Raw genomic sequence first — 15,301 nt, 5'->3', positions numbered from 1 at the left:
TGCAAGCGGCAGTTTATTACTGTGATCTGGAGCAGGGGCGGGTCCCGCCAGCCTGAGGCCCAGGCCAGAGGCCCTGACAGGCAGGGGGTTGGGATGTGGGGGCGGAGCTCAAGCAGGGAGAGGGAGAAGAGTTAATTCTGTTCTTTAGGGGTTGCAGCCAGCAAGTGAGGGACTTGGAGGGCCCAGTCAGTGCCCACCTTGCTGCCCATGGAGCCTTCCTGGGCAGTCTTTGCATAGTGACCAGTTGACTGGCCTTGGCCTGACCAAGGACCCAAGTTGGGGAGAGGCCCAGCCACTGCCCCAGGGCTCCAGGAAAGGGGAATGCAGAAGGCATTGTGGGCCCTGGGGTGAACTGAGGCATCCCTGGACCCATCCGAGGGCCCAGCCAATGGGGCGAGCTGGCGAGGGTGGCAGAGCCGCAGAGGCCTCCCCCGAGCAGCAGACAGAGCCCAGGTCAAGGTGGTCCTCCAGAGTCCACGGAGGAAAGGGGCAAGACAACGTGAAAATAGGCGGTTACAGAAAACCCACTCAGTCCATGACAGAACGTTAGACGCAGGGGTGCAAAGTGCCAAAGTCCTTGATGAACGAGCTCTGGGCCAAGTACCTCTGCAGGAGGCGGGGGACGGGCCCAGGGCCGCCCGGAACGGGGGCCTTGTGTGGCCAGCCACAAGGCCTTGGGACGCCTGCGTCCAGCCAAGGCTGAGGCCCCAAGTCAGAGCCCCCCCAGCACCCGAAAAGCCCAGCCTGGACGCTGGGGTCACTAAGTGAGGTACACGGGTTGATTCCCTGGATGGGCTGCCCCTTCTGCCCTCGTAAGGGGCTGGTGGCCAGCCACCAGCCAGTGGAAGGGCTATGGGGGTGTGTATGGGGGGACCCAACTAGCAGGTCAGTGTCTGGGGCAATAAAGGTGGGGGCACAAAGTGACATGGGCCCCGGGGACGGGCACAAGGTGACACAGGCCCCTGGGGCTGAGGGGCAGGTGACATGGACCCCAGGGAGAGGGGCACGAAGTGACATGGGCCCCTGGGGCGGAGGGGCACAAGGTGACACAGGCCCTGGGGACGGGCACACAAGATGACATGGAGCCTTTAGAACGGTTTGTGACATGAGCAACCCAGGCACCCGAGGAAGGAGTCACCTGAAGACATAGTAGGGTCCCGCATGGGGTCAGGGGTACGAGACCATGCAGCACCTCCGGGAAGGGGGAAACGTGGGCTTCAGAAGATTCAGTGCCGGCGACCCGCCCCAGGCCCTGGGGGTTGGGGCACCTCTCAGGAGGCCAGAGCAGGTTGCTGGGGTTCCAGGAGCGCCTGGGTACCGTTTCTCGGGAAATGGGCCAGGCAGCCGGGCAAGGTGGTGGGGGCACGGGCAGGGGTCCCGCCGCTTCCCGGCCCGCCCCACCCTAGCTCTCCTCCAGGTGGAGGCTGATGAACTCCTGGATGCACCTGCGGTACTGGAGCTCTGTGGGGCTGCTGCCCGCCAGGGGGCCCGGCTGGCCCGGGGGCGCCTCTGCCTCACGCATCTCTTCCGCCATGCGCGCCAGACGCAGCCTGGGGGAAACGCGGAGTGAGGGCGCCGCCCGGCCCCACGGCGCCCCGCCCCCACGGCGCCCCGCCCCCACGGCGCCCTAGCTCACAGCGTGACAATGTCGGCGTTCGCCTCCTGGATTGCAATGCTCAGTGGATCCTGATGCTCGTTGTCCAAAGCGTGCTGGTCGGCACCCCGCTTCAAGAACAGGCAGACCTGCCTGAGGGACGGAGGGAACGAGTCGGGGCGGGCCCTGGCGACCTGGGCCCCACGGGCAGGAGGGGCACCTGCGACTCACCCCGTGCGGCCCAGGAGCGTGGCGTGGTGCAGGGGCGAGCGACCCCGGCTGTCTCTTTGGTTCACGTCCGCTCCGTTTTGCAGGAGGAATTCACAGAGGATCAAGGAGCCCTGGGAAGTCAGGGCAGTTCAGACTGAGCGGAGGAAGGCCTCTGGGAGAGCCCCCACCCCCAGCCGGGACAGAGCCAATCTCCAAGGGAGGACTAGGGGCCCTTCCTACACGCCACAAGAGTGGGTTGATGCCAGTGTCAGCGTGCACCTGTGTCCTGCGCGCAGCCCCAGCCCCACTCACCCCTAGCACCGCCTGCACCAACGGCGTCTTGCCCTCGTCCTCCGCGTCCGCCCAGTTGACCTCGGCCCCGTGGGCCAGCGCCGCGGCCAGCGCGGGGAGGTCACGGGTGCGCGCAGCACGGTGCGCCAGTAGCCCTGGGTGCAGCTCACGTACGTCCGCCAGACCCCAGGCCTCTGCCTCTCTGTCCGCCTCACCGCTGGACTCCTCCGACTCTGCGCCCTCTGGGAGGAGGGGGGGGCGGTCAGGAGCGGAGACCTAGCCCGAAGTAGGAGGAGGGGAGGGCTAGGGAGGGGCTTCGGCAGAGGTGGGGAGGCGCGCACCCACCCTCCTCAGTGACACTGTCCACCACGGAGCCCGCGCCGAAGGCCAGGATGTCCGAGCTGCCGTCGGAGCTGCCCCCTAAGCCACTGTCGCTGCTCAGACCTGCGGGGTCCGTGGGCAGAGGGGGTCCTGAGTGTGCCTGACTCCTCCCAGAGCTCTGGGGGAAGCGGGAGCCCCACCCACTCTTCAGGGGATGTCCCCAGGGGCAGGACTAGCCCCCCACTAGGAGGCAGAGGTGAGCTCTGCCCAGGATGGGAGGAAGGGGAATAAAAAAAGTAACAGCTCCAAGGAGCCAAAGGCAGCCCCCACGTGGTCGCCCACCCTCTAGCAGGTCAGCCCTAGCAGGACGGGTGGGCATGTGCAGGCTGTGGACATGCAGCCCTGTCTGTGACCAATGCACCCTGGGAAGTCATTGTCCAGTGATGGGATCTTGGCCAAGCCCTGGAGAAGCGGCCCTAGGAGCTCTCCCAAGGGCAGCTCTGGCAGAACAGCCCCAGATGGTGCGGCAGCGCCCTCTGCCGCCCACGGTCACCCTTGTCACCCCCATCAGCACGGCCAATTCTTGGCCCTGACCATGCCTTCTGCCCAGACTGCCTAGGAAGGCTCTGCACATGCGCCAGGCCAGGGGGTGATGATAAACCATTAGCAGGCAGCCCTGAGAGAAGAGTCCCGACTTATAGCATTTGCACTCTAACTCCAAGAAGAGTGGGAAAGGGGTGCACCGCTGTCTCTCCGAGTTGGCGCCAGCACTCAGCTGTCCAGGCCATCAGCACACACATGCACACGCAGACACCCGTAACACACATGCACCATGTGCACAGTCTCTCACACACACACACATGCACACGCAGACACCCGTAACACACATGCACCATGTGCACAGTCTCTCACACACACACACATGCACACGCAGACACCCGTAACACACATGCACCATGTGCACACAGCACAGTCACTTAAGGGTCATGGCCTCCGCCTTCAAGTCAGTGGCCAAGTTACCCCCAGCCCCTGGAGATTTACCCCATCCTTAGCCCTTCTTGATCCCCAATTCTCCCCACTACCAGACTACTGTCCCGTGACACCACCTCCCCAGCCCAGTCCCTCCTGCAAGGAACACCTGTCCCACCAGTCTCTGAGCAAGTGGCCATGGCAGTCCACACTCGTCCACCCTCCAGGTGAACCATTTCTGGCTCAGCTCCACTGCCCGGGGTGGGCAGCAGGGAGCTGGGGCCCTCACAGCACTTACTGCGTGGACCCGCCGCAGCAGCCCCTGCGTCAAAATAGGAGAAGAGGGAGTCCAGCTCGTCGGGGCAGAAGAGGGAATCCCTGCGGAACCTACGCTCCACTGCGCCTGCGCGAGGCAGGGAGCCGGTCACAGGGAGCGCCCCTGAGCCCTGCCTCCTGCCCCGCCCAGACCTCCCTGGAGTCTGGGGCTTTGTGGCTTGTCCCTGCTGGAGCCTTCTCCCCACACCTGCCCAGGTCTGTGACCTGAAGTGCAGCCTGCAGGCAGCCCGCCCACCTGAGCACAGAGCAGCCACAGAGGGCAGGACAGGCTCCATCCGGACCTTGCGGCGGGCGTTAGGGGCGCGGGGGGAGCTGTGGTGGCGCTGGCACTTTTGCGCCCGCCAGCGCCGCGGGGCCTCCCGGGCCGGTGCAGAGGGAGACTTCTGCAGGAACTTCTTTTCCACGTACTTGTCCTTGATCCAGGCCTCCTTGTCCTGCCTGGACCAGGGGTGGACATGAGGCTGCATTCACTGGCTGGGGCTCCCCGGCCCTGTCCATGCTGCCCCCACCTCACCTGGGGCTGCTGGCCGAGGGCTTCTTGCAGCTTGGCCCCTCACACTGGGCCTCATAAATCTGGTTCACGGTGCTGTTCCCAAGCTCACACATCAGCTAGCACGACAAACGGTGTGCGGTCTCAGCCCCAGCTCTGACACCCACAGCATGCACACCCACTCCTGCTGCCAACCTACCCCCACTCACCACCACCACCGGTGGTGGTTGCAATGGCCACACACACACCTTCAGCAGCTCTGGCTCCCATGAGTCCAAAGTCAGGGACCGCACCTTGGAGCAGTGGACACCCAGGCTCCTGGACAATGGGGAGGCAGGAGTGAGTCTGGGCATGGCTCGGCCCCAGCACCCCAGTCTGGCCTACCCAATGGGCCCACCTGTGGATGCCCGAGCACTCGATGCAGAGCAGCACGCCCAGGTTGATGCTGGCCCAGCGGGGGTCCGGCTGGCCACAGTCGCCACATTGGCCATTGCCAGCCACACTCTGCATGCGCTGCAGCACACTCTCGCCCTTGGCACCACGCTCCCGGGAGTCCGTGGTGGAGTCAATGCTGCTGGTGGACGGGGACGCTGTGCGGTCCAGCCTCTGGGGACGGTGTGAGGAGCCACTCAACACTACAGGAGCTCCAGCCTCAGTTTCCTCAGCAGGCCTCCTCTTCCTCCCCAACCAGAGTTGTTAGCACAGGCTGGGGCCCCAGAAGCAAAGCCCACACACGCATGTGTGCACACACACACATGTACACACACACACACACACACACACTGCACACACAAACTGCCACGCACAATGTACACGCATACACGCTCGCACACAATGTACACACACACTTGCATGCACACACAATGCACATGCACGCTCAAATGCAAACACAATGCCCGTGCATGCCTGCTTACACACACACAATGTACACACGCTCACATGCACACACATGCATGCTCACACGCATGCATACAATGCGCACACATGTTCACATGCAGCCTGCAGGGGCCCTGTGAACATATGTGGCAGGTGCTGGAGGGCCACACCTCGCTGTAGCAGCTGTCCGGGCTCTCCCGGTAGGCAGAGGCGATGCTGGCTTGCACAGCTTGAACCCAGGCCTGCCGCAGCTTCTCTGAGTCAGCCTGCAGCATGCAGCTCCTGGAGGGAGGGGACCATCAGGCTAGGCAGGCAGGGGGTCCCTCCTCAATCCCACCTGGGCTGGGCCTCCTCACTTGGTGGGTGACACGACCTCAAAGCAGAACCTCCGCTCAGTGTCTTCACATGGCTTCACGGAGCACAGGCGGAGGTCATCCACCACCACGGTCAGCACATCCTGGAGGCAGCACACTGTGGCCCTCGCACTCAGCACCCAGCCCCGACCACCCACGTATTGCTCCACCTCAGAAACTCAAACTGGCTGAGACCCAAGTGCTCGCTGTCCCTGACCACTCAGGCTGTGGTGCCCAACAGTGTCCTTAGCCCTGTGCAAATCCCACCCAGGGCCCAGGTGGGGGGGGCCCCATAGGAGGGGCCCTGAGCGCACCTTCAGCTTCTTCTGGTAGACCAGCTGGCTATTCTGGATGGAGAACCAGCGCCTGGGCAGGTGGATGGGCCAGGAGGTCAGGCAGAGCCGGCCCCCCCATCTGCCCCACTGTCCCTCAGGGGGAAAGCCCTCCCTCACCGGTTCCATGTCTTGAAGGCGTTGCTGGCCCTCTTGAAAAGGTAGCCCTCCATCACCACACCGCTGGGCGCGTCCACGTCAAACTCTGCTTTGGGCTCATCATAGGAGAAGTCCTGGGGGTGGTCAGAGCCAGGCTCCAGTGAGTGTCCACCCTGGCTGTGAGGACACTGCGCCCTCCCAGGCTACCCCAGAGCCAAGGTGGGATGGGCACTGCTCTTCACAGCCACTTCCTGACCTGAGCAAGGCCCCGGCCCCCCGAAGCCCCCTGGGGGGCAAATGACTCACATCACTGCTGGGGCTCTAGAGCCCCAGCCCCCACCCCAGCCTTGTAGGCACAGCAGGCTCTGGGATCAGGAAGGAAGCTGCCTCCCCCATCCTGAGTCCCCCATTCATGTCGCCAGCTGGGCCTGCTCTGCGGGCCTGACAGAGCTCCATTCACGCGGGCTGGGGAGACACTGAGTGTTGTCCTGTGTGTCCGGCGGTGGGAGAGGAGGCCCAGCCACCTGCTCCCATGGCTGAGGGGGCAGGAAGGGACAGCTGCTGCTTCTCCCACGGGGGATGCGTCCTGGCTCAGCCTGTGTTCTTGCTGGTGCCAGCCACCGCTTACAGCGAAGTGCCCACAGGTGCCTGGGGAGCTCTGAGGCCGTTGGGAGGTGTCCTTGGTGCTGAAGTGCCGCAGGGCGGGGAGAGGGCAGAGGCCCCGCCTGCCTGACCCTCCCCTTCCCTCCTCCCGCCCCCCCAGGGTGGACGCCCACTCACCTGCAGCAGCGTCTGCAGGGTGGGCGGAGCAGAAGAGGGTGGGAAGAGGGAGAGAGCGCCATGAGTGACAGCTCCGCCTCCTTCCGCCCCCCTCTCCCCCAGGCTCTCAGTGGTGATGAAATAGCTCCCTGAAATAGCAGCCCATCCCTGCCCTGGGCAGAGTGGGGGCAACTGCCTGGCAGGTGAGCAGAAAGACCCCAGTAGGAGCCCGCGACTGAGGCCCCAGAGGCTACCAGTGGCCTTGAAGGAAGGGGATCCCGGGTCCCAGCTCCAGCCCCAGCATCTGTGCGCTGAAGGGGCTAGCCCTGGCCTCTACAGACAGGAGGGCCGCCCCTCCTGCTCCATGTGTTGAGGCCCCTAAGGATAGGGACCCCTGCAGAGTAGGCAGGGCTGGGGGAAGGGACAGAGCATGTGTACGTGTAGGTGGGCCTCCCAGGTCAGTGGCATGAGAGTGATGGGGGTGGTAGCCTCTTGGGGTTTCCCCCATGCAGGGAGGTTGGAGCTGCAGGGCCTCACCCGCTGCTGGATGGCAGCATGTCTGTGCTCCATCTCCCGCTTCTCCACTGCTGAGTCGATCACCAGCTGGTCCAGCTGTGGGGAGCATCAGGGAGGTAAAGGGACCCCCGAGACCCTGGCCCGCGTCCCACCCCTCCTGGAAGGCTCACCTCCGCCGCCAGCTTCTTCATATAGGGGTCCAGCTGGTGCAGCAGGCTGTAGCCTTGCTGGAAGAAGCTGTACTGGGCGTGCATGAAGGACAGCATCTGCAGGTGGGCACAGGTGAGGCCAGGGGCCTAAACCTGTACCCCAGGCCCAGCACACCTGCTGCACACACCTGTGTTCAAGGGCAGCCCCGCCCGCCCTCACCAGGCACTCACAGAATCCAAGATCTCAAACTTCTTCTTGGCCTGGAGGACGTTGATCTGCCAGGGAAGGGGTGAGCAGGTGGAGGGTGTCAGAGCCCAGGGAGCCTGTGGTACCTTGCTGCAGAGTGCACTCGCGCTGCTTGGGGTTTCCTGAGACCCCCGGCTTATCTTCAGCTCCCTGCACTTGTGCCAGCCCCCTCCTCCCACAGTCCTGGACGTTGGGTCCCTCCCATAGGCAAAGCCGGGAATTCTCACCCCTGCTCCAATCCCTCTTAAGTCCTCCCTCAGCAAGGTCTTCCAGGCCTCCGTCCCTGCAGCCTGCAGCCCCAGGCTGGTCCCACCCCCACCTCTGGGCCTTTGCCTGCCCCCACCACGTCTCTCCTCAAGATCTGACATGACAGGTTTTCTGGAGCCACAGGCGCCCCTAAGGACGCCAGCCATCTGTCAGCAGAAACACCTCCTGCCCACTCCAAGACCCGCTCACTCAGTGCCCAGTGGCCAACCTGGAGCACGTAGTCCAGCGCCAGGTGGCGAAAGCACTTGCGGGTCAGAGTCAGGGCACCTGTGGCCTCCTCCACCTCGTGAGGCCGGTGCCGCGGGGCCTGGGCGTTCCTCACCAGGGCCAGCTCCAAGTCCTCCCGCACTTTGTCAAACTGCTTCTTGGTCTCCTTGAACTTCCGCACGTCCCTGGGGGTGGCCGGTGTCAGGTCAGGGGGTCCAGGCAGGGTGAACATGGGAGTCTCCCTCCCGCCCCCTACTCTCGCCTGCCTGGGCGGGGCCTCCCTCCCTGGCCTACCTGCCTGCACCATCATTCTGGCTCTCCCCTCCCCATCCAGACCCCCCCGGCACATCCCTGCCCTTCACCACCTCACTCCCAGGATTGGTCCAGTCTGGGGTGATGCCCAGCTTCATCCCAGACTTCAGACTAATGTACCCAACTTCACCGCATCATCTCCACTCAGAGGTTCCCCTAGGCACCCCAAGTGCACACACAGGCACCAAGCTGAGACCCCCACCCAGCCCTCACCTCCTCCCACCACTACCCTGACTCCTCCCAGGGCCTCCCCCTGACCCCTCACCTGAGGCCATCTCGGCTGCCTTCGGTGTTCCCTGACCCCGCAACCTACCCCAGCCCTGTCCCACCTCCAAGCCTTTGCCCTTGCTGAGCTGGGTGTCTCAGGAACCACAAGCAGAGCCTTAAGACCGTGGGCCAAGGTCCTCCTGAGCAGGCCCTAGAACCACCCCCAAGTCTAGCATAGCTATCTCTGCTCCCCACTCCAGCATTACGTGTCACCATTAACCCCTCCCAGGCTGGAAAAGGCCAGACCTCCAGGCGTCTGAGGGCATCGGGGCCACTCACTCTTTGACAAAGTTGTGGAGCTGCTGGCGCACGGACCTCTGGGCCTGGTCAAACAGGATCTGGGGAACGAGGGAGAATGGGGGGCGCTATGGGTCTGTCCCCACATGACCCCAGAGGCCAGGCCCCTGTCCCCCCAGCAGGTGAGAACCTGGAAAAGTCCCTCCTCCAGCCCTGCCTGGGCCCCAGTTGGTCATCCCCACAGAGCCGCCTCCCAGGGTCCAGGAGAGTGGGTGTGGCCCCCAGGCCTGGGTTGGCGCCCAGAGGCGACAGCTGTGACCACCTGCCCATCTCTCCTCTTGGCTCTCCGACAGACTAGAGGCCAAAGCTGTCCCAGATGGCCCCTCCTACAGCCCCACTCCACACTGGCCCAGACAGGACAGGCACACACAGGGCACCTGGTGACACCCAGTGCCTCCTGGCCCTGGGAGGCCACCTTGAGGATGACCAGCCCTGCAGGAGGGAGGGTCAGACCCGAGCTGCAGCTCCCAGGGGACCTGTCCGGGGGGTGGGGTTGGGGTGGTTGTCGGGAGCTGAAGGGCTCCCCACAGCACTGGCTGGACCCAGAATCAGACCCCCACATGGGGGGAGGGCTGAACCTTATCTGCACGCAGACAGGGCAGGATGCGCCGTTCTGAGCTGGTTTATTTCTGAACTTCCCCTGTAGGGGGTGGGGCCCCTGTTTAGTCTGGGGCTCTAGTTCCCAGGCCACGGTCTCACCACCCACGTGCGCCTTGGGCCCTGCTCCATGTGACATAGACCCATCCCGGGTAGCAGCGAGGTCAGGGGTCACCCAGGAGCCAGGGGTCAACTTAGGAGATGCTTCTAGAGACTGCTGCCTGGTTGGGGAGCCCTGGAGGACTCTCCAAGGCCTCTCCCACCCTGAGACCCCACTGCCCTCAGCCCTCGGCTCTTACCACCTCCTTGGCCCTCCGCACTGTCAGCCCCTACTGGGGACACAACAGAGCACCTCATGATGTCCCCACACCCCACAGACTGGAGGAGCTGAAACGTGGCCTCCCCCAAAGCCCATCCCCACCAGCCAGCTCAGCTTCCTCAGCGCCAGCCCAGCGAGCAGTCCAGGCTGGGTAGGGCCTGCAGGAAGCCAGCGGGGGCAGCCCTAGGATGGGGTCCCGGGATGCAGAAGCAGAGGGCGGGCCCTCACCCCCCGCCCCCACTGGCCAGGGCTCACCATGTGGTAGTTGACCATCTCCTGCAGGCTGTCTCCAAACCTCTGCAGACATTCCTGGGGGAGCAGGGTGGAAAGGACCCCTCACTCAGATGGCACAGCCATGCCCCCAGTGGCCAGCACCTCCCGGGCCCCAGGCCCCAGAGCCGCCCCTGCTCCCAGGGCCTAGGCACCCGTGCCCACCCCTGACTAGAGGTCAGAGATCAGCTGCCCCCTCACCGAGATGACAGGGTCACCCTGGCATTGCTGAGACAGGTCTCGGACACCGCTTACGAAGAGCCTGTTGGTTGTGACGTAGACCTTGCCAGCCTCGATCATGCCGCTGCACAGCTTGACCAGCTGCGAACAGGACGAAGAGGCAACACTCACACGGCCTGCCTGCGCCAACCCTCACCACCACCAGGAGGCCGGGGTGGCTAGAACGCAGCTCAGGGCCCATCAGTACCCAGGACACAGCTGCCCTGAGCAGCCTGAGGCTGGGAGGGACCGCCCCTGCCCACCTTCCATCCCCAGCCCACTGGGTGCCACCTGGGCCTCAGCTCCGGAGCAGGAGGTGGGAGCAGCACCAGGAAGCCCCGAGCAGAGAACCCAGGGCTGGGTGGGCATGTGGTCCTGGCCAGTGAGGGGGCTCAGGGATGCTGCCCCTCCCCCCCACCCCCACCCTCTGCCTCCATCCCAGTCACTCAGATGCACAGCCCCCCAGCAGCTGTCCCCTGCCCCAAAGACTCAGCTGGAGGGAACTCACCAAGGCCCATCCCCACTTGAGGGGAGACCCGGGGCAGACGCCATGTGCACCCGGGTCAGGCATGGGAGGTACAGCTGGGGAGAGTGGGGGACACAGCCACACCTTGTGCACAACACACAGGTGCTCACATGCACATGCGCACACACAGGTGGCTGGGGCAGGGCAGAGAGCAGCCCAGGAGGCATGCAACCCAGCCCTCACCTTGTCCAGTTTGGCTTCTATCTCCACGACATCTGTCTCTACCTCATCGATGGTCGCCCTGCAACAGGGACGAGGCAGCTGGGGTCAGCCTGCAGCCAGCCCCCAGCCAGGGTCTTCACCTCCCGAAAGGGTCTACAGTGGCTGATGGCCCACCTGCCACCCATTCCTCTCAGAAAGGTCAGGAAATGGAGGCTGGGAGAAGCGGCCAACGCCCTGGGAAGGAGGGAACTGCATAGGGACCCAGGTCTGGCTGACTCTGTAGCCAACCCAGTGCCCACCACAACTCCAGTCAGGAAGAGGCCCAATTGGATGGAATGCCCCATCTGGGGTCTGGCTACTGTGGCCCTGGGTAGGGAAGGTCAGACAAGGCCCTGAGGACAGAGATAGGAGCTGAAGCCCCAGAGCAGGTGCACGCTTATGGGGACAAGCCAGCCACCCTCCTGCCCAGCCCCTGCCTCTCTCCAGGGACCAGAGCTGACCCGACTCCAACTGGACCCCCCCCCACCTCAGCCTGACACCTGCGGCCCCTGGAGCAAACTTGTCTCAGCTGGAGTCCCGAGCACAAGGTGGCTGCTGTCCTGGTCCCCACCCCTCACACACACACCATGAGAGCAGGACTCCCCCAACTTCCAAACACAGAATGGCACAGTCCGCTGGGAGAGAGGGGGTGGGTCAGACTTTGGAGGAGCCCACTGCCCTGGACAGCCTGACAATGGGCTGTGTTGGGGAGGGGAGAGTTAACGCATGACATCACCAGAGAAGGCAGAGGCAGATGGATCAGGCACGTGACCCTCCCTGCTCCGGGAACAGGAAATAGAGAAATTGGGCCAGGACCCGGTGCCCCCCCAACCCACTCAGCTGGTGAACTGCGCCCATCTGGTCTCCTGGGGACAAGAGACAACAGGAATGGAGTTTAGGCCAGGGGCGAGAGGCAGGCGGCCAGGGACAGCTCTTGGGCGGGGTCAGGCTGAGGTAGGCCAGCAAGGGGAGGGGCGTGTTCCCGGGTTTCCCAGGCCTGGGGGGGTGGGACCTAGTTTCTCACGTGGGGTGCAGCTCAGCGTGATCCCTACTAGGAGCTGTGGGGGGGCGCCAGGCTGCCACCTAGCAAGGTGTCCACTGCCACCCTGATAGGACAGGGGCTCCTCTGAGCAGCCCGCATCACTCCCCTAGGGCCTCCAGGGACGTCTGTTTGGACTGGAGGTGCCCTTTCAGCAGCCCACCCCAAACTGCCTGGAGGTGTGGCCTGAGGTATGGCTGACTGCAGGAGGCTGGGACCCCAAGGACCTTGACCACTGCTATAGCCTTTCCCCGTCCCCTCAGAGGGTCTCAGGGCAGGGAAGGACCACCCACCAAGGAGAGGACACTACAGAGAGGGACACAGCCCTGGAACCCCATCTACCCCAAGTGCCCTGGGCAGTTGCATGGAGAGCTGCCACCGGTGGGCCTGGTCTGGTTCCTGGAGAGGATTAAGGGTGGGGCTGCACCAGGAGCCAGGAGCCAGGGTGCCAGCTCCCCCTCCCCAGCCCCCAGGACCCCAGGCCTCCTCTCCTGCCCTCCCTCCGGGATTTCCTCAGCAGTCAGGAGGATGGGGGGGAGGCAAAGGCAAGCTCCCCTCACCCAGAGCCATGACTCAGCGCCTGAGGCCCCACCCAGGGGAGGGGGCACCAAGAACAAGGGGTAGGCGGAGGCCCCAGGCCTGTCTGGAAGAGTCTGGACACCCCCAACCCCCCCCACATGTTCTCCCCAGACCAAGAATGCACAGGCAGGGTCCCCCTTCCCAGGGCTGAGGCCACTTGGCCCCACGTCACTGACCACATCCTCCTGGCCTGCCCCACCCTGACCCGCCCCAGGCCAGCAGCCAGGAGGCCCTGGTTACATCCTCAGCTACACCTGAGAGTGAGTGGACAGGGGGGACCTCAGGGAGGCCTCACCATTAAATCTCAGCCCAACTCCAAAACCCAGAGTACAGCTTCTGTGGCCCAGGCCCGGGTGAATCCACTCAGCCTCTCCGCCTGGCCCGGCTGGGCACTTTCACAGGGCAGCCCCTCCCTGCCAGAGGAAGCATGGCAAAGCCACCGCACCCAGTGCGGGTGCCACGGGCAGAGCAGGCCAGTGTAGGAGGGAAGGCCTGGAGGTAAATGGGGTGCCGGCACCCCCAGTCTGACCAGGCAAGGTGGGCCTGCACCCCTCCACGCAAGGGGAGCAAGAGCACGAGGCTTCTGAGCCAGAAGCCAGGGCAAGACTGGGGGTGGGGGGCTTAGCTGTGACCAAGCCCCCAGCTGAGGCCCTGGCCACACCTCTTCCTCTGCCTGGGTCATGGAGGACAGTGGGCAGGGGTGGGGCCCTGGCATCAGTGTGTGCCTGAGTTGCTCACACTCCCTCCCTCAATCAGTGAGCAACAGGATGGGAGAATACAGGGGATCGCCTTCTACCTCCTGCCCAGGGCCTGGGCTTCTTTAGGGACCAATCAGACCCCTCAGCCCCAGCCTCCCCAGATCTTTGCTGCTCACTCCCTTGTGAGCCGGTTGTGCAAGGAAGGGGCTTGCTCCGGGGCGGGAGCAGAGCACTGGTGCACCCACACGCAGGTGCCCTGCTGGTACAGCGCAGAGACCCAGCACACACACGCATGACCAAGCACACCTGTGCACAGAGGCACGGCACACATGCTCATGTGCAATCAAGTGTACATGCATGTAGTGGCACGGTGCACACACACACACACACAGGTGAGCAGAGACGTGTGCACCCAGTGCTGGATACACACATAGTAACATGCACACTTAGTGTCAACACTCACATGAGCGGGATAAACACAGTACGCGTATGGTCCACACTGAGAGGTGACCCGTGCACATGCGTGATGCACCCGTCACTAGTCTACACACATGCATCAAGCCTGGCAGCACAAGGGCGCAGCTCATCCACAAATTCACACCCAGAGTCGGCACCTCAGGGAGGGTGCAGACGGATAGCTCGCTGTGCCTGGCACACAGGAGGTGCTTCCTTCGTTAAGGCAGCTGTGCACACATCCTGAACCGCCTGCACTCCCAGGGCCGGCCACAGAACCTCCCACCAGAACCTCGAGCCAGTCTGTTCAGCCCAGCCCCCAATCCTTCAGATTCCTAGGTCACCCTGCCGAGCAGCCGGCCCCAGGCCCTACACGTGGCTTCAGCTGCCTGTCCCCCATGCACCGCTCTGGCGCCACGCGCCCAGACGACCCTGGCTGGAGCGGGACTTGCAGGGCGGGGGAGGGTCTCGGCCGTGGGCAGGTGACCAGCACGAAGGTGCAGACACAAAGCGGGATGGACACTCCCACGGAGAGGTGGCCGTGCAGACAGCAGCCCCGCCCCCGCGCGCGCGCCCTCCGCGTGAGGTGACCAGCACAAGGGGCATCTTTTGTCCCAACCCCTGACCGGGCCGCTGCGGGTTTTGTCCCAGACCCGCTCCTCCAGCTCCCGACACTCGCCTCCGCGCCGAGCACAAAAGCGGCACCGACGCCCCAGCCACGCGCCCATCCCCCGGCCGCCTGGGTGCCCCGAGGGGGCGGCGACCCTGGCGACCACAAAGGGCGCGTCCCGCGGGCGCACCTGAAACGCGGCGAGTCTTTGATGCACTCCTCGAACTCCACCGTCATGGCTGCGGCGGCGCGCGGCGCTCACTGGCACGAGGACCGCGGCGCCCCGAGCGGCATCCTCGGCCGGCCCGGCCCGCTTGTCCGACCGCCCGCCCGCGCTGCGCTCCGCGCCCGCCCGCCCCGGAATGAGGCCGCCGCGCAGCTGCCCCGCCCCGCCTGTCACTGCCGGGGAGCGTCGCTAAAGTCCGCGGCCCGCGCTCGCCGCCCGCTGTCACCGCTAGGGAGCGTCGCCAAATTCTCCTCCTTGAGGCCGCAGGCACTGCTATCTCCAGCCCGGGCACCCCGATGTCCCGCCCACCTTCGTTCCCAGGCCACTCCGGGTCGGAAAAGTAGGGCCTAGCAACAGTGAGACTTCGGTAGCCGTCGGCCCGGCCGCAGGGCGCGGGGAGGGCGCGGGCCCAGCTCTCTCCAGCAATCCGGCTGTTGCGCAACTCGGGGCGTTTGCAAAACCCTCTTGGCCGGAACGCGGCGGACGGACACGCTCCGCGAGAATGAGGGGCAGCGAGTGCGTGGGTAGGCTAGTGAGTGCATGCACGCGGGTGTGTGCGGGTCAGCGGGTGTCTGTGAGAGCCTCCTCCGGGACACCGCTGCACTAGTCGATCCCAAGCGCTCCGCAGCGGGCCTACACTTTGTACCAGCTCCCTAAGTCTGACCCCGCCTC

General features: G+C 64.6%; 1 protein-coding gene across 4 annotated transcripts; it reads right to left on the bottom strand.

Moving 5' to 3' along the window:
* ACAP3 (ArfGAP with coiled-coil, ankyrin repeat and PH domains 3) lies at positions 1-15,281 on the bottom strand. 4 transcript variants are annotated; one of them, XM_019658482.1, is made up of 24 exons: positions 14,594-15,280; positions 11,007-11,064; positions 10,280-10,399; positions 10,064-10,117; positions 8,875-8,933; positions 8,018-8,201; positions 7,527-7,571; positions 7,317-7,412; positions 7,168-7,242; positions 6,652-6,663; positions 5,893-6,005; positions 5,755-5,806; positions 5,444-5,544; positions 5,258-5,369; positions 4,609-4,817; positions 4,460-4,529; positions 4,236-4,330; positions 3,957-4,159; positions 3,684-3,788; positions 2,441-2,548; positions 2,117-2,337; positions 1,826-1,935; positions 1,637-1,747; positions 1-1,550 (listed from the first exon to the last, which is right to left on the bottom strand). In XM_019658482.1, the coding sequence occupies exons 1-24, from the start codon at positions 14,638-14,640 to the stop codon at positions 1,403-1,405; spliced, it is 2,508 nt and encodes an 835-aa protein (XP_019514027.1). In that variant the 5' UTR covers positions 14,641-15,280; the 3' UTR covers positions 1-1,402. The 4 variants fall into 4 exon arrangements, with proteins under 4 accessions (XP_019514027.1, XP_019514028.1, XP_019514029.1 ...); XM_019658483.1 differs by having other exon boundaries at positions 2,441-2,539; XM_019658484.1 differs by lacking the exon at positions 14,594-15,280 and adding an exon at positions 13,804-13,822.
* Positions 15,282-15,301: the final 20 nt, after the last annotated feature.

The sequence above is a fragment of the Hipposideros armiger genome, unplaced genomic scaffold (genome assembly GCF_001890085.2).
Source record: "Hipposideros armiger isolate ML-2016 unplaced genomic scaffold, ASM189008v1 scaffold_284, whole genome shotgun sequence".
In the NCBI taxonomy this organism is placed as follows: Eukaryota; Metazoa; Chordata; class Mammalia; order Chiroptera; family Hipposideridae; genus Hipposideros; species Hipposideros armiger.
The sequence above is the reverse complement of the archived record's forward strand: the minus strand, read 5'-3'. Positions and strand labels throughout refer to the sequence as shown.

What these genes read in the sequence shown, in the direction of transcription:
- ACAP3 (XM_019658482.1), bottom strand. Translation starts at nt 14,640, where the DNA reads ATGACGGTGGAGTTCGAGGAGTGCATCAAAGACTCGCCGCGTTTCAG. An exon ending in GGACAGTGTCACTGAGGAGG is followed by an intron (nt 2,338 to 2,440) that starts GTGGGTGCGCGC and finishes CCCTCCTCCCAG; the next exon opens with AGGGCGCAGAGTCGGAGGAG. An exon ending in AACGCCGACATTGTCACGCT is followed by an intron (nt 1,551 to 1,636) that starts GTGAGCTAGGGC and finishes CGTTTCCCCCAG; the next exon opens with GCTGCGTCTGGCGCGCATGG.